General features: G+C 41.6%; 1 protein-coding gene across 1 annotated transcript in view; it reads right to left on the reverse strand.

The window, feature by feature from the left end:
• The window catches only part of ERCC6L2 (ERCC excision repair 6 like 2), a gene marked incomplete at both ends in the record, with an annotated part of 75,269 nt that overhangs the window by 21,477 nt on the left and 27,052 nt on the right, over positions 1-26,740 (reverse strand). The window contains 8 exons of the mRNA XM_080709021.1: positions 1,256-1,410; positions 3,325-4,456; positions 6,715-6,795; positions 9,432-9,584; positions 18,683-18,782; positions 20,384-20,479; positions 22,695-22,840; positions 23,768-23,839. Of these exons, the coding sequence (XP_080565147.1) occupies positions 1,256-1,410; positions 3,325-4,456; positions 6,715-6,795; positions 9,432-9,584; positions 18,683-18,782; positions 20,384-20,479; positions 22,695-22,840; positions 23,768-23,839 (1,935 nt within the window). The remainder of the gene's footprint in view (positions 1-1,255; positions 1,411-3,324; positions 4,457-6,714; positions 6,796-9,431; positions 9,585-18,682; positions 18,783-20,383; positions 20,480-22,694; positions 22,841-23,767; positions 23,840-26,740) is intronic.

The following is a 26,740-nucleotide window of genomic DNA, read 5'->3' on the forward strand; positions in this document are numbered from 1 at the left end:
TAATAAAGAGGGTTGCAAATTAGTACAGTCACTATGGAGGTCAATGTGGAAGTTCCTTAGAAGATTGGGAATGGAACCACCACTGAGCCAGATATATTACTCCTGGTGTCTTTCCAAAGGAATTTAAGTCAGAATATTAGTGGCACGTGCACACCCAGCACAATCACAACAGCCCAGTTATGAAACTAGCCCGGGGATCTGGCAACTGACTACAACAGATAATGACACTGTGGTGTATCAGCACAGGGCGTTTTACTCGGCCACAAAGAACAAAATAATGTCATTTGCATGAAAATGGAGGGAACTAGAGAATATGACGCTAGATGAGATTGGCCAGTCCCAGAAAATGAGAGAGATGTTTTCTTTCACTTATGGAAGCTAGAGAGAAACTGGTCAACAAAAGAGACTTGAGATAACTGAGAGGCCAGTGAAGCAGTGGAGGGGCTAAGGGAGGAGGCGGAGGGCCAGGGCCTCTCATAAAGGAAACAGCTCAGATAATGCTAAGCGCATCACAGAATTATCGACACCAACTCGGTAACACACATGGGGAGGGGAGGGCGTGGGTATCCAGAGAAAAACACACCAAATACTGTGTGCACGCGTGTTTCTATCACTCCTCACCTCATTATAATGTGTAATTACAATGTACCAATAAAAGTCTATTAAAAGTTAATAAAGAATACACCAGAGATATTTATAAAAATTTGACAAAAGTGATTATGTATAAACAAAAAGCGCTGCATTAACAGAATGCCTTATTTCCACTCAAGAGTGATATTAAGTGAGAAGAGCCCACAGAAAACAATGACTATTTTAACATTATAAAAGCCTTTTGCTAAAAATATAGATTCCATGTGAAACTACTTTTTTACGTATGCCTTCATTTTAGGTGAAAAACATTTTGAGGAAATCTAATCACATACTTTCCTTTTTCCATATGAGCAGAAATAATTTTGGTCCTGATGTTACTGCATGATTCAGATTCTTCTGCATTTTGGGGCATAGAGACTTTTTTTTTTTTTTAAGAAAACTATTAAGCAACTCAATATTATTAGACATTTTTCTATTGAGAGTTTTCATCTAATCCAAAACATTTTCAGGAAATACAGCTCCCCAGAGTGATGTTTTGTTTTTTACACTTATTTATATGGCACTTAGAGTTTAGCAGACACTTTTGAGGGAGTGCGCAGAGAAGAATCAATTGAGTGATTTCTGTGAAAAATGGATAGGTAATGAAAGCCTATATTTTTCTTACCTTGGAACTGCAAATAGCTATGTTAGCAGGAAGCTGGGAAAACTGTCTCAACTCAAACACATCACGCGCTGCCCATCGGCTCATGTGATTTTCTGCTTTGCTAGATCCGATCACAGTCTGGTTTGAGTGAATGTAAGCCACTTCCTGAACGCCGTCTAGAAGGTAATTGGTATTTATTAGGTGACTTATCGCTGTGAAGTAATATGGATCCATACACACCTAAAACTTACCAGCAGTACTGTAATAATAGGGCATGCCTGCTGTACTTTTAATCATTAAAAAAACATATTTTTGTATGCTTGTGTAAGTGTGCTGTAATGAAGACTGAACGGGGGTGGGCACTTTCTCTGAGATATACCTCCATCCCTATTTTATTTTTTTATTTTGAAACAAGGTCTCACTAAATTGTGGAGGGCTTTACAAAGGCACTGAAGTTGGCCAAGAACCTGTGATCTTCCTGCCTCAGCCTCCCATGTACTGGAATTACAGGCATACACCACCATGTCCACCAAACATATAATTTTTACATTAACCTGAAAAGAGAAGAAGTTCAAATATGTTGGTCTAAACTGACTTATAAATTACTTTTCCCTCTCTTTAACATGAGAACTGCTGAGATTAGTTAACAATTTTTTAATGGGGGTTTTGGTCACCAGAAAATCTCACTCAAGAGTCCTAATTTGTCTTCTGTGTTAATTTAAAAAAAATTGTTTACTAACTTATGAAGTGGCACTAGCCTTATCTTTTCCTTAAACATGCATTTGACTCCCGTGATGGAATGGGAGCATGGGGTTTATGAGCAGGGAGTACTGTTTGGTTGGCTTGGTTTAGTTTTATTAATTGTATTTTGCCTTTTTTGTACAAATTCCCAGAGAACGACAAGATGGGAGCCTTTGAGGAAATGAAGAAAAAATTAACTCATGCCTTTTATCTGAAAGGAGTTTAAAAATCAGCTCCAATTTTTATTGCTTTGCTTCTAGGCACCTATAATTTATTTTTAAATCGTGGTCATAAAAGAGAAGGCTAGAACTGAGGCCTGTAAAAGCCCCCTCAAACAGCTCTGGAAATGAACCTCAATGACGTCCTCCAACACGTGTACTGTTTCAGGCCCGAACCTCTCCCAGCCAGAAACTGCCAGTCATGCAAACACAAGACACTGTTGTACATATGATTAAAAGAACTTGGAAAACATTTTCCTTAAGTTTCAAAATACCAGGTTGTATGTATGGCAGTTTCAAAGCTCTTTTTTTTTTTGGCGGTATTGGGGATGGAACCCACAGGGGCTCCAAGCTACACCCCCAGTCCTATTTTTAGTCTGCTTTCTTTTTTTCTTTTTTTTTTCTTTTAACAATTTTTTAATTGAACATAAATAGTATACATTTAAACTATATTTGGTGCCCTCTCCCCCGCCCCCGTTTTCCCTTCCCCCCCTCCCACCAATGGTTGTCCAGGTTAACCATGTCATATTCATAATTTTACACATGTTCATAGTCTGCTTTATTTTTTGAAACAGGGTCTCACTGAGTTGTGAAGGGCCTCGCTAAGTAGCTGAGGCTGTCTGCAAACTGCGAACCTCTAGTCTCCGCCTCCTGAATGCTGGGATTACAAGCGTGTGCCACCACCCTGGCTAGTTTCAAAACTCTTTAAAAGCATACTTCTCGTAGAAAATAATTTTTTTTTTTTGTATTGGGGACTGAACCCAGCATTCACCTCTGAGCCATACCCCTAGCTCCATTTTGTTTTTTTTTTAATTTTAAAAGAGCCTCACTAAATTGCCCAGGCTGGCCTAGACTCTACTCCTCCTGTCTTGGCCTCTTGCATCCTGGGATTACAGGTATGAGCTACCATGCCCAGCTCTGGTAGAAAATTTACTCAAATTTTTTAAAATTTTGATAATACAATTTACCCATACTACTGACACCTTTGCGTATTTAAAAACCTCAACTCTTCCTCAGTTGTGCCTCAACACAGTATCTTGATTTCAATGCTACTTTATAAGTAATCTCTTAGAGAATGTTTGATTGCATTAACCAACTTTAAAGAACAAGTTTCAGAATGTATCTAGTTACCTAAAATTTTGTCCATTGACTCAGATGCCTGTTCTTGACTGACAGCCCTCTTGTTTGAAGATTTCATTGGTTTCCTTGGTCTGCAAAAGCTATTTTTCTTTTCCTGGCTAAGCAGTTTTGAAGACAAAGTGATTCTGTCTTTTATAGGTTTTGCTGTATGGCTCTGTTTGGAGACACTTAAGTGGGTGACAGGTAAGTTGTCATCTGAAGAGGAAAAGTCATCAATAACCTGAGAGTTACCATCTTCATCTGTCGCACACCGCTGGTTCGTTTTCCTCCTTGTTTTAGGATAATCGTGACATCGAGTTTTGTTGTCCTTTCTCCTCTTGGAACTCAAGGAACTAGAAGCCCGTTGCTTTCTTATTCTCGACGCGGGGGGCACGTCAATGTCATCGGATTCGTCGCTAATATCAGCAGAGCCTTTTCTCCCCGTGGCAGAGCGCAGGCTCGCGCTCCCCGGGTGTAAATCCTTTGCCATCGGTCCATTTCCCTGGCCACCGGCCTTCCCACCGCCACCGCTGGTTCTTGTTCTTACAGAACTTTCTGTTTTGGAATTTTCAGACTCATCTGGTGGTGGCTTCCACCTGACACGGCTGTTGGGGAATCCCTGAGTTGTGTGCTGCGTGGGGAAGATGACATCGCTGTCTTCTGACTCCGTGTCGTGCTGAAAAGGGCAGCAGCGCCCATCTGAGCGCCGGAAGCCTTTTTCCTCAGCTGACTCAGAAGAAACGTTCTGTCCTAAGACTTTCTCACTTTTATCCGAAACACATTTTTCACCTGGGTTTGGGCTGTTATCTAACTTCCGATGCTTTGAGGCCCCAGCAGAGTCCTGAGCTTTCTGCCGTCTGCCGTCTCCGGCTGCTGCCGGCGGGCGTGCGGGCTGCTCATCAGAGCGCTCACTGTCAGAGGCGCCGCTTCCTTCTAGGCCCTTGCTGGGTTTACATTTTGCCTCCAACAACTTGGAGAAACCACACTGGAGCAAGGTGAGCTGTCCTGGATCAGACGCTTTGTTCGCAGCTGTCTGTCTCCCCGAGGTGCCGAAGGATTCCTCATCACTCAGGTCCCCGTGGAGCTCCGCCGCGCCGGGCGCCAGCGGCTCTGCCGGCCTCTCTTGTCCTCGGGGCTCTCTGGGCTGGATAAGCAGCAACGACAAAAACGTCAAGATGACGTCCAATACACACTCGAGAAGGGAGGTAACCATGGGCAGATAATAGGTACAAGGGTTTCGCCTGTTTTCTAAAGGTAGAATATTTAAGAAATACGTATAAAGTATTTAATATTATGGTCTGGCACAGACTTTTCTCTTTTCAAGTAGTCATTTTTCAAAATTAATCAAGGTTTAAAATAGAATAGCACATGACTTTTTTCTCTTTTTACTGTACTAGGTTTTGAATCCAGGAGCATTTTTACCTCTGAGTCGTGCCTCCAGTCCTATTTTATTTTTTATTTTAAAAAGGGGTCTAAGTTGCCAAGACTGGCTTCAAACCTGTGATCTTCCTAGCTCAGCCTCCCATGTCCTGGGATTACAGGCGTGCGCCACCAAGCCCGGCCCTATGTGGTATTTTTTTTTGGGGGGGGGTACTGAGGGTGGAACTCAGTTTCTTTTCTACCTCCGGGCTATACTCCCAGTCCTATTTTATACTTTATTTGGAAACAGGGTCTCACTAAGTTGCTGAGAGCCTCACTCAGTAGTTGAGGCTGGCTTTGAACCTGTGCGATCCTCCTGTCTCAGCCTCCCAAGCGCGGAGATTACAAGCGTAAGCCAACACGCCCGGATCCGTGTGGTACATTTTTAAGAAAAACAGAGTGGAGTGGTCAGCATCTAAGATGTAGGAACTCACAATTCTGGCCTCAAAAGTAAAAAGCACACAACTCACGGCTTAAAAATTACTGGGGTATTTTGAGGTCCAACAAATACTTCCAATCATGCTTTTAGAAAAAAATTTTTTTATGGGAGTTAGCCAAGTATTAACAACTGCAAAATGGTTCAAGTTGGTTAAAAATAAGATTAAAATTTTAGAGTATAGCGCCGGGCGGGGTGGCACACGCTTGTAATCCCCGCGCTTGGGAGGGGGAAACAGGAGGATCGCGCTAGTTCGGAGCCAGCCTTGCTGGCTTAAGAGACCCTGTTTCCAAATAAAATATAAAAATAGGTCTGGGAGTGTAGCCTGGAGGTAGAAGGGCTTCCAGGAACCCCAGTACCACAAAAAAAAAAAAAAAAAAAAAAAAAAAAAAAAAAATTAGAGTATAATTTGTTATAAATTTAAAATCAAAATTTAATTTTTTTCACATTAATGAGTTAAATATGTCCTTAGGTTTCCTAAAACTGAGACTTTATTAGTAAAAGATTTGGGGAAAGTATTATTCAGTGATACTTGTGCTAACATTTGATATTAATATATTTCCCTAACTTTCAAAAATATTCAAATTCACGAGAAGAAAATTAACTTTGGGTAGATAGTTTAGGTACAAATATATCAATGGACTGGTATAAATTTATAATTAAATTTCTAAAATCAAGCAAGAAACAACTAGCGACAATGGTAATATTTAAAGCTTCCACAAACTGGGCTTGTGGCACTGTTAAAAAAAAAAAAAAGAATAAGAAATAGAGCTGGGGGTGTAGCTTGGAGGGAGATGCCCTTAGGTTCAATTCCTAGTACTGCCAAACAAAAGAAAACAAAACAAAAAAACAAAGCTTTCCATATTTCTGACATCTAAAAAGGCCTAAAACAACAATATAGATTTTTATGTTGTATGAAATGAGAACCTATTAACAAGCTCAAGGACTCAACTCAAGTAAACATCTGCTTAAAGAATGACTTTGATGTAAAAATAAACACACACTGATAGCTATTTTTCCACTTATTTTTCTGTTTAGTTAAAAGTTACTTATTTGAGTTGGGTTGGTTACCTACAAAATACATTTAATTTTGATTTTAGTTTGGTATAAAATTCCCATTTAGCTGGGCATGGTGGCGCACGCTTGTAATCCCAGTATTTGGGAGGCTGAGACCAGAGGATCGCAGTTCGCGGACAGCCTCAGCTACTTAGTGAGGCCCTCTGCAACTGAGTGAGACCCTGTTTCAAAATAAAGAATAAAAAATTGGGCAGGGGGTGTAGCTCGGAGGTCGAATGCCCCTGGGTTCCATCCCCAGACCAGCAAAAGATCAATCAATCAATCAATAAATTCCCATTTAGACGTAAATACCTGATATCTCCTGAATCTTTCTAAATTATTAATTTTGCTGAGTCTCTTTATATATCCTTAACTTTAAAAACTCCTTTTTCTTTTACATGTTAAAATACAAAGGAAAGAGGAAAAGGGATCTAAAACTGCACAGTGCCCGTTTCCTTGCGGTGCGGGCTCCTGTTGTGAACACTGCTTACTGCCTCCAGGCTGCTTGCTGGCGGGCCTTCTTCCAACCACGCCGTGGCTGTCATGACTCCTGCTTCTACTTGGCCTTCTCTCTGCAATACCACAAGAAAGAATGCAAATTCCCATGTTAAATAGGGGGCAAAAATAACCAGACGAACAGCGGCGATGCCGTACTAAAACCTGAGGCTGAGAGGAGAGCTGAGTGCAGCTTGCTCTAGCATTCTTAATGTTATTTTCGAATCTGCTGACCGATGCCCTCATGTACAGTTCCCTATATTCTAAAATGTTCTTAATGCTTTTTCTTCAGTTTACTTTTTCAGATGTAAAAAACTAACAATACCTTTCAGCCGACTCTATTAAACGCACTACTGGGGGAGAAGGATTGAAAAATTACTGTATTTACCAAAGAACTATATCCGTAATAGACGTCCTTTCTAAATCGAGGTAGAACCTATTTTTCTACATAATGATACAGTAAGGACATATTAGTAACATCGCAAACACCACAGACAATGTGAGCACTGGGATCTCGATATTATATTCCACCCTAGTATATTCACTGGCTATATTCATTTAAAATATTTGTTGAGCCCTTAGGTACAGTAGACATCAAAATTAAAACGTCCATCCTAATATGAAATGGAAGCCACTACCTTAATTATATAACCAGCTCTGGTAATCCTTTGGCAAGCGTTTCCACTGTAGATCTTCTGGTCTATCTTTCCTGTGTCTTTTTTCTCCTTCAGTGCTAGGACTGGACCTGCACCTGCTCAGGCTAGGCAAGTGCTTAACACTAGCTCTTGCCCCAGCCCATTGGTATATATTAGTTAGCAAAGGTAACTAATGGCCTAGATTCTAGAATATTAAATTCTCTTTTAAAAGGAATTTAAAAGTATTTGTTGACAGAACAAGGGAAAGTAATATTACCATCATCAGAGTTACAAATGCCCAAATGACGAACACAGACATATTAATGGCCACCTGGCATTCAGGGGTGGTGGGGAGAATCTCCTTTACAGAGATCTGGAGAATGGTAGACAGTGCCTGAATTATAGTGGGTCCTTCCTGGAGGCTGTCACTGCAAGTGACGGGTGCCTCAATCCCAGCTCTGACATTTATTTCTTCGTAGAAGATAAATGGCCTTATGGACGTAACTGGCAACTCCAGACAATCTCAAGCTCTCTCTTTTTTTCTTTTTCTTGTGGTGCTGGGGATTGAACCCAGGGGCATTTTACCTCTGAGATACACACCCGACCCTATTTTATTTATTTATTTTGAAACAAGTCTCACTAAGTTGCGGTTCTCACGAGGTTGCTGAGGCTGGCCTTGAACCTGCAGTCCTCCTGTCTCCGCCTCCCAAGTACTGGGATTACGTGTGTGCACCACCACGCTGCTTATCCTCAAGCTTTTGAAACTCTTTTATGCCAGGCAGACCGCAGTGCTCTGGTTTGCGGCTGTCAGGGCAAGTGTCTTGAGTCATCCGTGACTCCTCTTTCCCCCCTAGGTATGACCCATCGGCCGATCCCGTCAGCCACCTGCACGCTCGGTCCAGTCGCTCTCGTGCGGACGCTGCTCAGCTCTCGGTGCAGTCTCGCCCTGCCTCCTAACGGGGCTCTGCCTCGGCCCTCCCTTAGCCTAATTCTAGTAGACATCCACAGACCAGTTCCCAGTAGTCAATCTACATCAGTCAGGCTATGGCATTCCCTGTCCTGAGCCCTCCAGATGTTTTTATTTCATCTAAAGAAAATGAAGGGGGATGAAGATAGCATCCCCTCCCTCGGGTGGCCGAGGGAGTTCTCTCCAAAGAGGGAGGGGAGGGAGGAGCCGTGTGCTTGGAACAGAGAGAACAGATGATGACAGCGTTTAATGACCTTACATTATACTGAGATTACCTATTCCTTACGTAAATATTCTCTTCCACTTCCCATCAAGATGGTCTTAGTTCTTCAAGGGCAAGAACCGATTTTTCCTTGAGTTAACTTTATGGTACTAACTAAATGAAGAAAATTAAGGTTTTTATATAAAGTCCTGGAAGTCAAGGAAATAGCCTGAAATTCTCTAAGATACAGTTTCCTCGCCTATATAATGAGATGAAAAATGATATTCCAGGGTTTTATACTATCTATATTAATATCAATTAGAAAATAGGTTACTCTTGTTACTATTCTGGAATATTAAACAATTAAAAAGATTTTTTAAAAAAGATATTGATCTCTCATTTGAAGAGTAAAAAAATCTGCATGCCAAGGATGAACACAACTGTGGAAGTCTGAAATATTGGTGTGGAATTTTTATTGGGAACAGAAAACAAAAGCTCAATGAGACATGAGAATACATCTCAGGGAGTATTTGGTAACTCTAATCAAAACACATTTTATAGTTCTGTTTATTTAGGAAAATCTTTTTTTTAATTCTTGACTTTAATAGCTGCTTTCAAAATAATAAATGTCTCTATCAGTCTGAAAATAGCCTTGGGGGTTACAGTATCTTACATATGTATTTGTATGTGTGTGTATATTACTTATAACTATACACGAGAAAACCTTAGCTTACGTGTACAAAAACTGATTTCCTATTTCTCTAAAAGTATAAATTCTAAACGTAGACATTTTTGATAAGGAAAATCGAAAGTTTCTCTGAAAAGGTACCAACAATTGTAATTCAAATCTCCCGAGGGATAAAATGGTATTTAAAATATCACGGAAAAGGTCAAAGGACACTTTCACACCTCCAGGATGTCCCTTGTAAGACAAGACCCTTGGGGTCTGAGTTTGAAGAGGTTATGAATCCCAAAAAGCTCTCCTCGGTGCTCTTTGGATCCTTGAACGGCTTCAAAATAGCGCTTGGCATTTTCACTTCCAACCACCACACAGTGAAGTTGCTAAAACAGAAAAAAATACAAGATATTTTTGAAGTGTTTGCTCCAACAATATGTCACAATTTCCTGGCATCTCCTATATATACACAGCTTTGGCTGGAGCAGGCTGAATCTCCTGAGAAAATTTTGTTTTAATTTCCCTGGCAGATGTTGCCATTATGGTGAAATAATAATAATGATCTAGCCAGTCTTAATGAAGTCTTACATTTCCTACTTTATCTGTTTCCTAATAACTGAGTCAAGATTACCTCTTCAAGGACTATACATCTGACATAAGTTTTTTTTTTTTTTTTTTTTTTGCGGGTTTGGGGATGAAACCCAGGGGCATTTGATCTCTCAGCTACACCGCCTGCCCTATTTTTTATTCTTTATTTTGAAACAGGGTCTCACTAAGTTGCAGAGGGCCTCACTAAGTAGCTGAGGCTGTCCACAAACCACGATCCTCTGGTCTCAACCTCCCGAATGCTGGGATTACAAGCGTGCGCCGCCACGCCCGGCTGACATAAGTTTTAATAATAAAAACATGTTCTTGAATATACTTTTCTCCTTTTAAAATTCATTACAACAGATACCATTAAAACTGGCAGAAATTATACTACATCACTAAAGTTAAATTGCTATCCAAGGTATTTATATAATAAAAACTGGTGTCAAATTAATTGTAGCATGATTACACTGTCAACTGGCTGCAGAAGTCCTATTGCTGGTGTGGCAATACTGTAACTCTGAAGCAAGTGGGAATTTACAAAGAATACTGACATGGAACCTTAAGGATATATAACATTTTAATGTGCACGCTATTTGTCAAATATTTTACCAAATGTGATATATAGAAAATTACAATATAATCTGATTAGCCCCATGTGCATTTTCTTGGAAGAAACAAAAATGCCTGAATATAAGATCGTCTGTTTTTGGTGGAGGGATTAGTAAGACGTTACACTGACTCTGATAATCACGAGAGTTGATTTGCATTGTAATAAGTTACTCTAGGTAACTAAAATTGTTATTAGCAATAACTACCATTCATTGATCACTTACTACATGTGCAACATTTTATTTACATCTCTCATTTAATTCCTATAACTTTATAAGATATATCTCCATTTTAGAAATAACAAAACTGTAATTTCTCCACTAGAGAAAAAACATCTGGTGGAATTAAATGAGGTGCAAATAGGAATCAGCTAAGAAGTATCATTCCTGGATTATGCACTTGGGTTTGACTTAATAAGAAATTAATATTCTTAACAATTTCTCACCTAGAGGATGGCTCTCTCAAAACAAGACCGTTGGGATCTTAGTTTAAAAAAGTTATGAATCAACATACTAACTTGACCTGTTCGGTATCAACGCCCCAGAAACAGCGCTATAATGCTGCGAATACAAAAACCCCAACAGCAGTTGAAGTCACTGGTGCCCAGTGATCTATCTGTCCCCAGCTGCTGACTCCACCTTAAACACTGATATTGTTGGACTACAGATCTACTAACTATAATCACTAAAGTAATTTGCAAGCCTTGAATATTTATAGTAGAGTTCCTTAGCAAAGTTGTATCACAACATTTTTGAAAAGTACATTAACCGGAAAATGTAGCATAGTTTCTAGTTTGAAAAACACCCATACACAGCCAGGAAACGCTTGGCTTTCATCATGGTAATGCACAAGATAAGCAAGAAGAAATAAAAAGAAGAGGATGTTCAGCATGTTAGGTTCCAGCCTTTCTTCCAACTCTAAATTGTGCGGCATCTTTTTACTGTTCTCTCTCATCCTTCTGCTTTCACATCTTCATCTCTGCGAGCTCTGACCCTACTGACTCCTCCTGACTAGAGTGGGCCCACTCAGCAACCAGCACGAACCAGGGGACTGGGATGTGCACATCTTTGGGGGCCGCCCGTTGGCCTCTCATGGGGGATGCCAAGATGATACAGAAGCTGCCGTACAGGAGTTCCAAATGGCCAAAGACAAACAAGACAGTGTGAACAACAAAGTTGTCAGCAACATCCATGAGGCTAGAAGCCTGTTACCCAAACAGAAACCCACGAGTCTCCATGGGTTAAATGAATAAATGGAAGGGACTATGTTAAAATGGGAGGATGCCCATGAACAGACACGACAGAACAATGGAAATAGAAGAATCACACCTGACAACCAGCATAGCGGTGGCTGATTCAGGCGGGAGCCGTCAGGGCATGTGGAGGCCGATGGATAGACTCAGTGAGAAAGGAGATACTGGTTTCTTTTTGGAGGATCTCTTCATCAACTACTCATGGCAGCTTTGCAGCAGAGAAATCTGGCAGGCCACCATCATGTGCCTTCTGACTGAGGCGCTGAGATGGCCCAGCATCATGCCTGTGGCACTCCTGCCAAGATTCCTGGCTTGAGTCTGAATGAGGAAGCATCCACGGGCCAAGGTGGAGGGACATCTGACAGAGAGGCAGGACGCGCTCTCTAAAACCGTCACAGTCATGAAAGACAGTGACATCTAGGTGAGGATTCCAGGCTGAAGAAGACAGAAGCGGCACAAGCAAATGAAGTCACGATCCTGGACTGGCTCCTGGACCAGAAAGGAAAACAGACACTGTGGGAAGAGCTGGGCAAGCTCAATGGGTCCTGGGATTACAGAGCAATGATGCACCAGCATTCGTGTTTGGATAACTGCACTTTGGAAAGAAGAGTAGGGGAAACGAAAGTTGCACAATAACGTACAACTGTTTAATAATGCGCATTTTGTACATACTTGTGAAAAGAAGAGTATCCCTGTCTTTGAGAAGAATGCGGGTGATAGGTCTATGACCTCCTCTCAAATGGCTCAGAAAAAGAATAAAGATAATGGCTAAGAAGCCGAGCATCTTAGTGCACCCCTGCAATACCTCCCAGAGACAGGAAGACTGCAGGTTCAAGACCAGACTCAGCAACTTGGTGAGATCCTATTTCAAAATAAAATATAAAGAGCTGAGGTATAGCTCAGAGGTGGAGCGACCCTGGGTTCAATTACCAGTACCAGAAAAAAAAAAGATAATGGCTGACAGAGAGAGAGAGCAGACATGTTAAATGCTCACAACTGGGGAAATGGGCGACATTTTGAGATTCTTTGTGCTGATTTTACAATTCTCCTGAAAATATTCCTAAATACCCCCAAGTACATGAGATGAATTTCTGAACGTCAAACTTCAGATTGCAGATAAGTGCTCCAAAGCTGAAGTATTACACTTGCTGTTTAAATGATGCTTTTATTTTTCAAAAGAACAAAACATCTGAACGCATCGTCATCACAGATGTAAACAAAACACATCAAAGTGAAAGTCTCCCTTGAACAACACGGCACTCTCCTTACTGGTGTCCTATTGTTTAGGTCACCCTCCTACATTTCTTTCAGTGCAGTTACAGCTATCTCTATATACATATTGTAATAGTTTTATGCCTAAACATTGTTGATATGTTATACATATGTTGTCCTGAAAGCTACTTTCTGACCCACTTAAAAGGTATCGGGGATCTTGTCACATCATTACAGATTATCTGACTCTAATTTTATACAGTCTTTTTTCTTCTGTTGCAGAGTAGATGGGTATGTTAGAATTTATGTTATCATTCTGTTACTGTTGTACAAAACCATAATTAAAAAGTAGTTTTTTTGCAGAATGAGCAGAGTACAATCATATTTTATTTTATATCTCTAGATTATGACTTTGGTTAAAGATTTTTTTCACATGTGTATTAATTAGTTGTAATTTTTCTTCAGAGAAATCTCTATCATAGTCTTTTTATTGGTTTGTGAGAATTTTTAATATTTTGTGTATTCTATTTTATATATAATTTTCATCTGTATTTATATATATAAAATAAAATAATAGCATGTACGATGTATATTTTATTATATATAAAATAAAGAGATAGCATCTTTTTTTTTGCAGTTTGGGATAGAACCCAGGGGCATTCTACCTCCGAGCTACACCCCTAGCCCTTTTTATTCTTTATTTTGAAACAGGGTCTCACTGGGTTGCAAAGAGCCTCACTAAGTAGCTGAGACTGGCTGTGAACCCAGATCCTCCTGTCCCAATCTCCCAAATGCTCGGATTGCAAGCGTGCACTACCACGCCCGGCTGAAATAGCATCTTTTTTGTTTGTTTTTTAAAATTTGTTTTGGTACTGGGGATTGAATAGGGACATTCTACCCCCAAGCTACACACTCGGCCCTTTTATTTTTATTTTGAAACAGGCTCTAAGTTGCTGAGGCTGGCCTTGAACCAGTGGTCCTCCTGTCTCAGCCTGGTATCACATGTCCAGCTCTTATCTCTATTCTTAAAAAGTACTACAGCTGGGCGTGGTGGCGCATGCTTGTAATCCCTGTGCTTGGGAGGCGGAGATAGGAGGATCACCAGGTTCAAAGCCAGCCTCCTGGCTTAAGAGACCCTGTTTCCAAATTAAAAAAAAAAAAAAAAAAAAAAAAAAAGGACTACCAACTGAGTAGCTTAAAACCACAGAAACTTATCCTCCCTGGGCTCCGGAGGCTTGAGTCCGAAGTCGAGGTGTCCCAGAGCCTAGCTCTCTCTGAAGGTCCTAGGTGGCCCTTCTTGCCGGATTCCAGCAGTGTTTGGAAATCCTTAGCACTCTGGCTTGCGGCTGGACCACTCCGATTTCTGCCTCCACTTCCGGTGTGTCTACATCCAAATTCGTACCTTAGAGGCTTCGTTGAACATTTTCACTCTATGTTCATGAGATTGTGGTCTGTAATTTTCTGTTCCTGTAATGGCTTTGTCAAGTTTTGGTATCAGGATCCTTCTGTTTTTGTAAAATATTTTGAAAGTATTCCCGCCTCCTTTGTTTTCAAAAAGAATACTACATATTTGATGGAATTCACTGCTAGCGTCATCTGGACTAGAATCTCTTTTTTCACGGCAATGTTCTTTTTCCCCCCAAGACATCAAGTTTAATGATTCCATTCCCCAGATGCAACCATTTTGTTGAAGTAACAACAAAAATACCCGAGGAGCATAACTTTAGCCGTCTACTTTCCCGTGTGCCGCGCATGGTCTTTTGGGACATGCAGAAAGCCGAGGTGTTTCCAACGAGTACTTGTTTCCCACTATCCATGCCATAGCAATGAATAAAGCACACACACATACCAACAGAGGCCCATGTTTGAAAATGTTGTTCAAATAGAAACATCTGGGCCGAGAACCCTTCGCCTTCCCATCTTACACCCAAGGGTCAGATATCCGCATCTGCGAAGCTTAGGCCTTTAGTAACTGCACTTGCTAAGGGGCGTTAAGCTTAGCCTTTGCTGTGGGTTTCACACAGTGTACCCAGTGTATTAGTTTACTACCTGTATCATACACTGGCAACCTCTTTACCATCGAGAAAGACTAGATGTCATAACTTAGGACTCATCTGTCCTCTGAATAGACTCTACAGACAGACGTAGGGACAGCAGTGGGCACTCCTGCTTCACCAAACACACTGCTATCAAGCCCTCTGCATTCCTTCCCTCCCTCCCCGAGCCAGTAATATAAGGCTACCATTTTCCCTTCTTTGATTGATTGCCCCTAAGAAGCCAGTAAATCTATTAAATTCTAATACTGAAGTTAATGATTTTTATTTCCCTAAAGTTTATGTCTGTAAATGTTCAAGATTTATTTCTTTATCCTTGGTATTTTATTTTTTATCTTTTTGTAGTACTGGAGATGGAACCCAGGAGCATTCTACCTCTAAACCACACCTCCAGCTATATATTTTTTTCTTTATTTTGAAACAGGGTCTCACTGAATTGCAAAGGGCCTCACTAAGTAGTAGCTGAGGCTGGCTGCAAACCGGGATCCTCCTGTCTCAGCCTCACGAATGCTGGGATTCCAAGCGTGCCCACCACGCCCGGCTTATCCTTGGTATTTTATACTTACATAAAGATGGTATGAGTGTAAATCTATTTCCATTCACCCCACTTAGAACGAGGTGGGCCCGTATAATCCATACACTCTTGCTTTGTGCTCTCCACACGTTTCTTCCCATATTTAGGGTTTCTTCCCATCTCTTCCTTCTGTTCTTCTCTTCAGCTCCTAAGAGTGGTATTGCAACTCCCCGCTGGACACCACTGCTAACTCCTCTATACATGTCCTGCTCGGCTCTTTCCCTGCAGTCTGGAAGACTCAGCTGCCCTCTAGATGAGAAGCCGCCCTTTGCTACCCAGCCCTGGTCTGGAGCTTCCATTTTCCGAATCTCTTACTGGACTATTTTTCTAGTAGCCTATTGCTGTTGCTGGGATCCCACAGCCTCGCTTTCCTTCGAGGATGTCACTTACTCTCCTTAACGGTCTCACTGTTCTCTCTCCCATTGGGTCTGTCCTTTCTCTCATTGCCTGTGTTCGTTTCCTATTGCTCCTGTAACACATTATCACACTGGGAATTCATCTTCTCACAGCCCTAGAGGCCAGGAGTCTGAAATCAGGGTCACTGAGCTACAAACCAAGGTGATGCCAGAGCCATGCTCCTGCAGAGGCTCCGGGGAGGTGTGCCTGGCCTCCCCAGCTCGGTGGCTGCCGGCATTTCTTGGCTCCCAGGTCCCCACGTCTGCCTCCGTAGTTAGGCTGTCTGCTTCCCTCCTGTCTGTGTTAAGTTTTCTCTGCCTCTTTTACAAGGATAATCCAGGATGATCTCCCCATCTCAGAATCTGTGATTTATTTATTTATTTACTTATTTATTTTTAATCTTTTTTTTTTTTTTGGTGGTACTGGGGTTCCTGGAAGCCCTTCTACCTCCGGGCTACACTCCCAGACCTATTTTTATTTATTTTTTATTTTTTTATTTTTATTTTTTTTTTTGCGGGTTTGGGGATGGAACCCAGGGGCATTTGACCTCCGAGCTACACCCCCTGCCCTACTTTTTATTCTTTATTTTGAAACCGGGTCTCACTGAGTTGCAGAGGGCCTCACTAAGTAGCTGAGGCTGTCCGCGAACCGCGATCCTCCAGGTCTCAGCCTCCCAAATGCTGGGATTACAAGCGTGCGCCACCACGCCCGGCTCTATTTTTATATTTTTATTTGGAAACAGAGTCTCCTAAACCAGCGAGGCTGGCTCCGAACCAGCGCGATCCTCCTGTCTCCGCCTCCCAAGCGCGGGGATTAATCTGTGATTTAATCCTTTCTGCAGAGATGCTTTCTCCACGTAAGTGCCATTTGCAGGGGCCAGGGGTTAGGATTTGTATTTTTGAGGACCTTTATTCAGCACGTGATGGTCTCTTTTCATAGTGTTTATTTTCTTAAGCTGTTCAGTCACTGCTTTTGGCTGGCTCTTCCTTTGCCTTTAAACCCCTTACATGCCTGTCTCAGTCCACGGTCAGGTTAAAGCAAGTAGGGAGGGCAGGCAAGCTTCCTCCTCCTCTGCCCCCAAGTGTCTTCTGACCTTTAAGATTCCTCACAGCTTCTGGGCCACTAAGAGAACTCTTCCTGCTTTCCAATATACTTAGAGGTTGTTTATTTGTTTATTTCATTATTTTCCCCTAAAATCTGAGGAATCTTTGGGAGGCTGGAGTATATGCTCCACATGCACCTTGGTTCAAATTTGAAAGTATCTTTAAACTGTATTTATCTTTGTTTCATACAAAGTTCCAAAACTTAAATTACCTGGTTTCCTGGAAACATTTCATTTTACATTATTATATAGTATGCATTATATAACAGACTATTTTATTTCATTAAATGAGTCCAAATGAATAGGCAAGAAGGAAATGTCTACAATGATGGGTTGAGGAAAGTCACAGGACTGAGGAAACCTCACTGTGGCGAGCAGGGTCGTGTTCTAAACCACAGCTCCTGGCAATGGAGAGACTGCAGATTAGTCAGATAGGCTAGAGAAAAGCTTTCAAGTAGCTGTGTTATATCAAAGAACAAAGAGATGAACTGCTTCTTATACAGCGAAGCCATTCGAGAAAGAGCTGCTATACACAATTCTATTTATAGGATAAAGAAAGCAGCATAAATATAAGATTGGATCATACTTAGGTTAACTACCACCACATGTGGCAGATGTTTGCTCTTAAATAGATGCCAAGTGAGTATATAGGGAGCCACCCAAATGTAACATTTATAATTAACTTAAACCTCGTTCCAGATCTTCTCGAGTCAGCAGTTATAAATGAAATAAATATTGTCTATTCAGAAGTAAAAAAATGGAACAGCAAGTGAGAGTCTAAGTGTATTCAGAAGTTAAAGCGATTGCAGGTGAACGCTAAAAGCAGCAGCACGGCAGTGAGCGTGCGTCAGTTCCAGAGCCACCGTTTCCTTCACGAGCGCCTCTGCGGCCGCCGCATTACACGTGGTGTCTCTAAGGCACTGCTTTCCCGTTGTCGTCATGTCACGGCACGCACAGAAAATGGTAACCCGTGAACATCACCTGCTGCAGACAGCAGTGGCTGCTCGAGGCCAGAGCTACCCAGGGAGATGTGGGGCCAGCATCTCAGCGTGCCTCTCGTCCACTGGTGGCACGCTGCTACGTCCTGGCCCGAGTCTGGGGCGGTGTGACCTTCCTGCACACATCGTGACCCAAGGACTAGCTGCACTGGCGTTCCTGAGCGCTCCTCAGAACTGCAGAACCTCGGACTCCACCCAGATCTACTAATCCAGAATCTGTATTTTAACAAGATCCCCAGGTCATTCATGTGCACATTAAAGTTTAAGGACTGCTCTGAGAAAGTTTCAGTACTAAAATCCAATGAACCTGAGAATTGTTTCACAGAAGTGTGTTCAAGGGTATATTTCCTAAACTTACCAAATTCCATATTACAGAGCAGAAATAAAAACTTTTTACACAAATTTGTTCCCATTTTTTTTTTTTTTTTTTGGTGGTACTGGGGGTGCAAGCCGGGGGCTTTCTACCTCTGGGCTATACTCCCAGACCTATTTTTAATACTTTATTTGGAAACAGGGTCTCACTGAGTTGCTGAGAGCCTCACTAAGTAGCTGAGACTGACTCTGAACCTGTGCGATCCCCTGTTTCAGCCTCCCAAGTGTGGGGATTACAAGTGTGCGCCACCACGCCTGGCTGTTCCCAATTTTTGAAAATAGAAAAGTCTTTATTTCCTTTTAGAAACTGGGAAATGTACTTACCTGCTTATACACCTGTCGTAAGTACATGATCTCCTCCACGGTCCCCAGGGATATCAGCCTGAGAACTTTAACATCTCGACACTGTCCAATCCTATACGCTCTGAGGAAAGGAGAAAAACAACACTGGGCTCAGTAAGGAGCTTTGGACATAAAAATGACCATTATTAAGATTTTAATTTTAAAATAAACATTTTATGTTTAGCTATGCTATATTATTTAGTAATAATGCAAAAATATATCTCATAAAAAGCCTAGTTATTGAGGAGAAAAGTATAGAAAAATATACACAGCACTTCCATTAATGTTAAAAAACACTACCTTCCAGCATCCGAAAACTTTTCCTAAATGCGGGCTTTTCTTTTGTGGCACTCCCTATGAACTGGGTGTTCTCAAATGGTTTGTTTCCGTAAACTCCAAATGATTTAATAGTGACAGCAGATTCATGTTTGCTTGGGGTCAAGGGAAAGGGAAGGGCAGAAGAATGACTTATAAAATGATACAAAGAAAAGCTGGGGGGTGCTGGATATATTTATTATTTTGATTGTGGTAGTTTCACAGGTGTACATGTCTAACTTAACAAGTTTGAGTGTTATGTCTAGCTAACTGTACGTCAATTTTATCTTAATAAAACTGATTAAAAGTAAAAACATGACCTGAGGAAAGCAGTTAATCAGCTGGAAAGCCTGTAGAAGTACGGGTTTGGAGAACACAGCACAGAAACCTCTACTCTGTGGGTGAGACTGCATCACTCCGTTGACTGGCACCCAGCGTTCTGATTTGGGCCGTGGTACTCACTGCAGTTCTAACCTGACTCACCACGGGGGCTAACTGGGTCTGCCCGGCAGCCTTTCATGTGGAGGTCTTGCTGGATCTGGCCACCTCTTCCTAAACCCCTGCTACGTTTGCTGAGGGCAGCCAGCAAGGTCCTGCTGTCGACATGCTTGCAAATGCTACTCTTGGGGAGAAATTAATTTCTGACCATGCACGGTCCCTGAGTACATTGTTCTTTGGTGTCCCTCTGCCTCCGCACAGAAGGGCTTACACGAGAAAGCATCCCGTCCTGCACATCGGCCGCCGTCTCACTGCTACCTGCAGCCAGGGAGAAGAGAGGACCTCATACTCCCTTCTCCTCACACTGCATCTGGGCTCTAAGAAAACCACAAGTGCTCCTATGAAAACGTCTTTTGGACGGGGGCTTAGCCTACAGTTTGGTGAATGGGATAGGTTCTTTAGAATGTATAGCTGTTAATCTTACAGGCAAAACTTGTTTCTACGTGTTACATTGTACCTCTAATTGCACGCTTTAAACTCCTCCAGTCTTTCCTGCAGACGTCACACTGGTTTTCCTCTGCAGACTTCTTGATTGCACTGGTTCTGGTTCTATTCATTTTCTATCTAGGAGTTTATCATTAGTTCTGACTTACTGGTAGTGAGCTCTCTTATCTTCCTTTAGTATTACAGATTTATTTCTTCTTCTTGGTCAATTCTGTAATTTTAGTGGGATTTCAAGGTAGATGGAAAAGAAATGGCTACTACTGGCCTGATATTTGAATACAGAAGCTCAGGGTGACCTTAAATCGACGTTTTCACAAGGTTTCCCTTCTCTTCTAATCAGTCATATCAGAAGCAACCTAAAAGGCTCCACAGGATGTTTAGATTCAAGGAGTTTGTAAATCACTTTAAATTGTGTCAGTATTATACCTGTCAATGGCTTGAAGATCATTGGCTGGATTCCAAGTTGGGTCAAATAATATAACAACATTGGCGCCAACAAAATTGAGGCCCAGGCCACCAGCCCTGGAGAGACAGAGAGCACACACAGAGCGCATGAGCCAGCTGTAGACAGAGCGCACACTTGCAGGAGCCAGCTGTGCTGTAACTTGACTGAGCCACATCTGTAGCCAAAGCAATACAATGTTGCCCTGACACCATAAAAGTTGGGGGATTAAATGATAAATGTACCACAAATAAAATATCTATAACATCCTTTTTCTACCTCTCTAGAGAATTCCTAAAAGAATTAATGATTCAAGCGCATGGGAATAGTTTGTGCTGATTTTTACAAGTTTTGGATACTCGCATGCTATTTCTGTAAGATTTTCCTAACAATTTTTAAAACCTGCTAGTATATTCTCCCTAAGTAATACGTACATTTAAAAGTTCAATCTAGGAATAGATGCACATCTCCCTATTCCTCCCACCAAATGCAGCTTGAAATTACAGATATTACATAAAAAATAACAATAAGACTCTGAAAGGTGGAGAGAAGAGAAGCTGGGGACCATGAGGTCTAGGAAATGGCAGAGCGGCGGCTCCGGGGGTTTTGTATTAATATATCAAAAAGATAATACATCTTTTGATATACAATTAATATATCCCAAGACAGGTTCTGGAGAAGGTAGTGAACTAGAAATGCCAACAGTCATGGGGGGAATGCTCCTAAAAAGAAAAAGAAAAGGCTTCTGCCCTTTGGCCAAGGAATCAGCAAAAGTACAGTGTGCAAGACAGAAAACTGCTAGCCAATGAGCACTGCACTCTGCTCCACACCAAGGGGCGATCTGCGGGCCTCCCGCCTGGCCAGCAAGGGCCGGGGAAGGTGCGGACTCCACCCTGGCCTGGCTACGGCGAGGCATCGCACACTCTGCTGGGTGGCATCACGGAAGGCAGAGGAGGAGCTGGGACTTTCATGTTCTGCCCAAGACTACCTGGGCTCCCTCCACGCTGTCAGGGAGCCCACCTACAAACAGCAATGGAGAAATTCCCTCAGGGTGTCAGCAGAGACCTGAATTTCCATTCCTAGTTGGTTGGCAGGGTGTCAGAAGGGCCAGCGAAGATAGGTGAACTGAGCCGGGCGTGGTGGGCACGCTTGTCATCCCAGTGCTTGGGAGGCTGAGACGGGAGGATCGCGCAGGTTCAAAGCCAGCCGCAGCTACTTAGTGAGGCTCTCGGTAACTTAGCGAGAGCCTGTTTCCCAATGAAATATAAAATAGGTCTGGGAGTGCATCCTGGAGGTAGAATGCCCCTGGGTTTTATCTGCAGTATCTCTCTCTCTCTCTCTCTCTCACACACACACACACACACACACACACACACACGCAGATAGGTGGACTGAATCATGGGGTATGCGATGGAGATGACGCAGCAGAGGCAGATCTTAACAGAATAATCATGATAGGTCATCTGGAAACAGTGGCTTACAATCTCTTTCTCTTGGGGTGTCTAACAAAAAATAATCCTTATCTTTCTGGGGGAAGTTAAGATACAGCTTCTTGGAATAAAACTAAGAGAGATGGGAAATGACTTTCCTCCAGAGACTTCTAAAGCTTACAATTCATACTGATGGCACACAGGCCATCGAGACATTGGACAGCACAGTTCCCTAGATCCTTAACCCAATTAACTGTTACAAGTGAATACTCAGGAAAGCTTTGGGGTCACGCTACATGGTGCTTAGAAAGGTTTTAGTCAACCGGTGTGTGGTCTCACTTGGGTTAAACATTACCCCAGAAAATTCCTTGGAGGCAACACCCATTTTTTAAGTTTATAAACCTAATGTTTATAAAAGGAATTCAGCAAAAATCAAGGAAATGAGAGAAAAGACTAGATAAAACTCAAGACACTGTTATGCAGTTGCAATCAACAGCATCTTCGCTGCCTCCCCTTAAAGGCAAATAAAACAAAGCAATGTAAGAATATACACATTGAAAATTAACCCAGTAATAGGTTTTTTTTTTTTTTTTTTTGGTGGTACTGGGGTTCCTGGAAGCCCTTCTACCTCTGGGCTACACTCCCAGACCTATTTTTTTACATTTTTTTATTTGGAAACAGGGTCTCCTAAGCCAGCGCGGGCGGCTGGCTTCGAACCTGCGCGATCCTCCTGTCTCTGCCTCCCAAGCGCGGGGATTACAAGCGTGCGCCACCACGCCCGGCAACCCAGTAATAGTTTTTAAAATTACCCTGAATCTTAGAAACAACTGGATAACAGTCAAGGGACAAAGCTCTAGTTTCTCACATGGTGGAGACCAGGCAGATGTTGACATCCGGAGTGCTGTTGAATTCTTTCACAATTCTGAGCCTCTCCTCTGACCTCGTGCTTCCGTCGAGCCGCCGGTAATCGAGCCCAGAAGCCATGCAGTACTGCTGCAGCACGTCCAGCAGCTGGGGCAGAGGAAGGAGGCGCAAGCACAGATTCTGGTTACAATCACTCCCCCACGGAGATAAGGCCTCCTAAGCGTTCTTGGTTCCTATGACTTCTTTCTTATACTTTTCTGAGCCATAAGTACTTTGGGGGCTGGGTATAGCTCAGTGGCAGAGCCCTGTCTAGATGTGCAAGGGCCCTGGGTTCTTAGCACCTCAAACTAAACAAACAAATATTTTTATTTTATTTTATTGATTTATTTTTGGGGGGGATGGAACCCTTCTGTCTCCGCCTCCCAAGCATGGAGATTACAAGCGTGCGCCACCACAGCCAGCCAAATATTTTTCCCTGTTATCCTGAAACTAGCTTTAATAGTTCAAAAACCTCATTTTAAAAAACTAAAACCAAATAAAAAAAACGATTGAGCCGGGCATGGTGGCACATGCTGTAATCAGTACTTGGAAGGCTGAGAAGGAAGGATCCAGGTTCGTGGCCAGCCTCAGCTACTTAGGCCCTCTGCAACTTAGTGAGACCCTGTTTCAAAATAAAGAATGAAAAATAGGACTGGGGGTGTAGTTCAGTGGTAGAGTGCCCTGGGTTCTATCCTCAGTACCCCCCCCACACACTGGTTGAATCACTAATGTAAAAATATTTCCTTATTTATGCTATTTTCTAAATTCTAAAGCATCTTATTATCTTAAAGAACACCTTAATTATTAACAAGAAATCAAAAGAAAACAAAAATCTACCTTGAATTTGCCATTTGACAGTAACCCTGCTGATACAATTGAGATTTAAGTGTCTATTTCAAAACTTCAGGTTGCTTACCTCACTACCTACTACCCTGTGGATAAGACAGAACATGGCTGGAAGCTGTTATGTCCATCTGCTTTTGCCTGAGAAGCCAGGCCTGGGCAAATCAGGAGTACACTTCAGATGAGACTCACCTTGGTGGAAAAAGAAAAGAGAAGGACCTTATCTCTACTTTTCCTGAAATGACTTAAAAGCTGCTGAAGGACCTGGGAACAAACCACAGACCACCAGTAATCAGTACCAACTGAAAGCACACTTTACACATAAAAACATCACTAGAGAATTTCCTAAAGGTATTCTATACAAGGCTAACCTTAGTCATCTTTGCCAATCCCCTTTATTTTCCCCAAGTTAGAGGGATAATGTGTTGGATATTACATCAAACGCTGCTCATTTATCACACTGTCAAAAAGGACGCAAAATTCCCAAAGACTTATTTCATTTCATATGGTTTTAATAAAAAATTTAAATTATAAGATGCTTTTAAATAAATTAATTTCATTTTCAAAATACACTTCTTTATACCTACAGTACATTAAGAAACTAAATCATAGAGCGCTTACCTTTTAGGAAGAATTTAAATTGTCACTAGATGGATGTAGTGAGAAATATACAACAACACTGAGGTTCTAAAAGTTTTGATATATCTATTTTTAGAATAATTTGTGAGGTAAGGCCGGGCGTGGTGGCGCACGCCTGTAATCCCCGCACTTGGGAGGCTGAGACAGGAGGACCGCACAGGTTCAAAGCCAGCCTTAGCTACTTAGTGAGACCCTGTTTCCAAATAAAGTATAAAATAGGTCTGGAGTATTGCCTGGAGGTAGGAAAACCCCTGGGTTCAACCCCCCCCATCAAAATAATAATAATAATAATAATAATAACAACAACAACAACAACAACAACAACAACAACTTGTGAGGTAGACATCTCTTCTCATTTTCTCCCTTTTGTTTCTCTATTTATAGTAAGCCCTGACTTCCAGATTGGATTTTGACCTCAAAATGCCAATCATCTGCCCCTATCCATGATGTTTTTAGGGAGGCAGCAATATTGCCTTAAGCAGGATTTCCAGGTCTGCCAAGGCAGACAGGCTCCAAAACAGGCTGAAAAGCAGCCCGCAAAGGGGCAGGAACTTTCTGTACGAAGTCTGAAGGTTTTTGGAATTATGAAACAAACGCTTAAAGCAGTTTTACTCATTCTATAAGAAATGTTTAAACTGTCAAATGAATAAATTTATACCCAATATAATACCCCTTTAACTGTTCAGAAAGTGCAGACCTTGTGCTAAGTTTGACTTCTACCCTAACTTCTCAAAAAAAAGTATGAAGTTTGTGTGTGTGTGTAATTTTTTTTCTTTTTCTTGGCAGTACTGGGGATGGAACCCAGGGGCATTCTACCTCCAAGCTACACCCCCAGCCCTATGTTTTATTCTTCATTTTGAAACAAGATCTCACTGAGTTGCAGAGGGCCTCACTAAGTTGCTGAGACAGCCAGGGAGCCTGTGATCTTCCTGTCTCAGCCTCCCAAGTGCTGGGATTACAAGTCTGAGCCACCATCCCAGCAAGTATGGAGTTGTGGTTTTTTTTTTTTTTTTTTAAGAAATCTCTTTTAGTAGAAAAAAAAAAAAAGGAAATCTATTTAGATAAACAATCAAATGGTAAATGTTACAGCTTAGGGAAACATTTTAATATCTAAAGAATATATAAAGTTTTATTGGCATTCAGCTTTATTTAATAAAATATTTATTTATTTATTTATTTATTTAATTAATTTATTTGCGGTAACAGGGATGGAACCCAGGGGCATTCTACTTCCGAGCTACACCCCAGCCCTATTTTTTATTCTTTATTTTGAAACAGGGTCTCACTGAATTGCAAGGGGCCTCACTAAGTAGCTGAAGCTGGTCTTGAACCACGATCCTCCTGTCTCAGCCTCCCAAAGGCTGGGATTACAAGTGTGCGCCACTGTGCTTGGCCAATAAATGATTTTATAAAGTATGTGCATTTGAATTTAACATAAGATACTAGTTTTTATTTTTTTGCAGTACTGGGGATGGAACTCAGGGACATTAAGATACCTAATTTTTAAATTGATACTTTTTGTAGTTTATTGAAGTGAGTACAAAGTACAGAACATTCCCATACGCTCCCTCTCTTCCCCTCACTTACGCTCCCCCCTCATACTTTCTATTAGCACCTACATAATAATTACTAAAAGCTACCACTTATTAGTGATATATATTTATTACTTTGCCATACTTGGGATGGCCATTTTACTAGATATGCAGTGGTATCTCACTACATATTTTGTATTTCCTTATTTCCTTTTGTATTTCCATATTTTATTTTGTAGTTCCTTAATGGCATAGTACTTACTTGTACTTTTTTGATAAGGCATCAATTTAGCTCACTGGACCTTTTTTTTTTTTTTTTTTTGTGGTACTGGGGATGGAACCCAAGGGCCTTCTACCTCCGGGCTACACTCCCACACCTATTTTATATTTTATTTGGAAACAAGGTCTCTTAAACCAGCCAAGGCTGGCTTCGAACCTGCGCGATCCTCCTGTCTCTGCCTCCCAAGCTCGGGGATTACAAGCGTGCGCCACCACGCCCGGCTTCATTGGCCCATTTTTAAATTGGGTTGTCTATTTTTTTTACTGTTAGGTTTTAAGAGTTCTTTGATATTTTGAATACCAATCCTTTATTGTTTTGTAAATACTTTCTCATGGTCTATGGTTTGTCTTTTCACTCCTCAAAGACACTGACATAAAACCAAGGATTTTTTTTTTTGGTGGTACTGGGGTTCCTGGAAGCCCTTCTACCTCCGGGCTACACTCCCAGACCTATTTTATATTTTTGAAACAGGGTCTTTTACGCCAGTGTGGCTGGCTTCGAACCTGCGCAATCCTCCTGTCTCCGCCTCCCAAGTGCGGGGATTACAAGTGTGCGCCACCATGCCTGGCTAAAACCAAGGATTTATTGCACAAAAAATCTACTTTCATTGTTTAAAGAGGTAATTTTAGATATTTTCAAATACTCTGTAATAAAAGCAAAAGCAGGTAATAAGTAAATGTTTTTTAGACTAGAAATCTTTACTAGGCTAGCTTA

This window comes from Muscardinus avellanarius, assembly GCF_963383645.1.
Source record: "Muscardinus avellanarius genome assembly, chromosome: 13".
NCBI lineage: Eukaryota > Metazoa > Chordata > Mammalia > Rodentia > Gliridae > Muscardinus > Muscardinus avellanarius.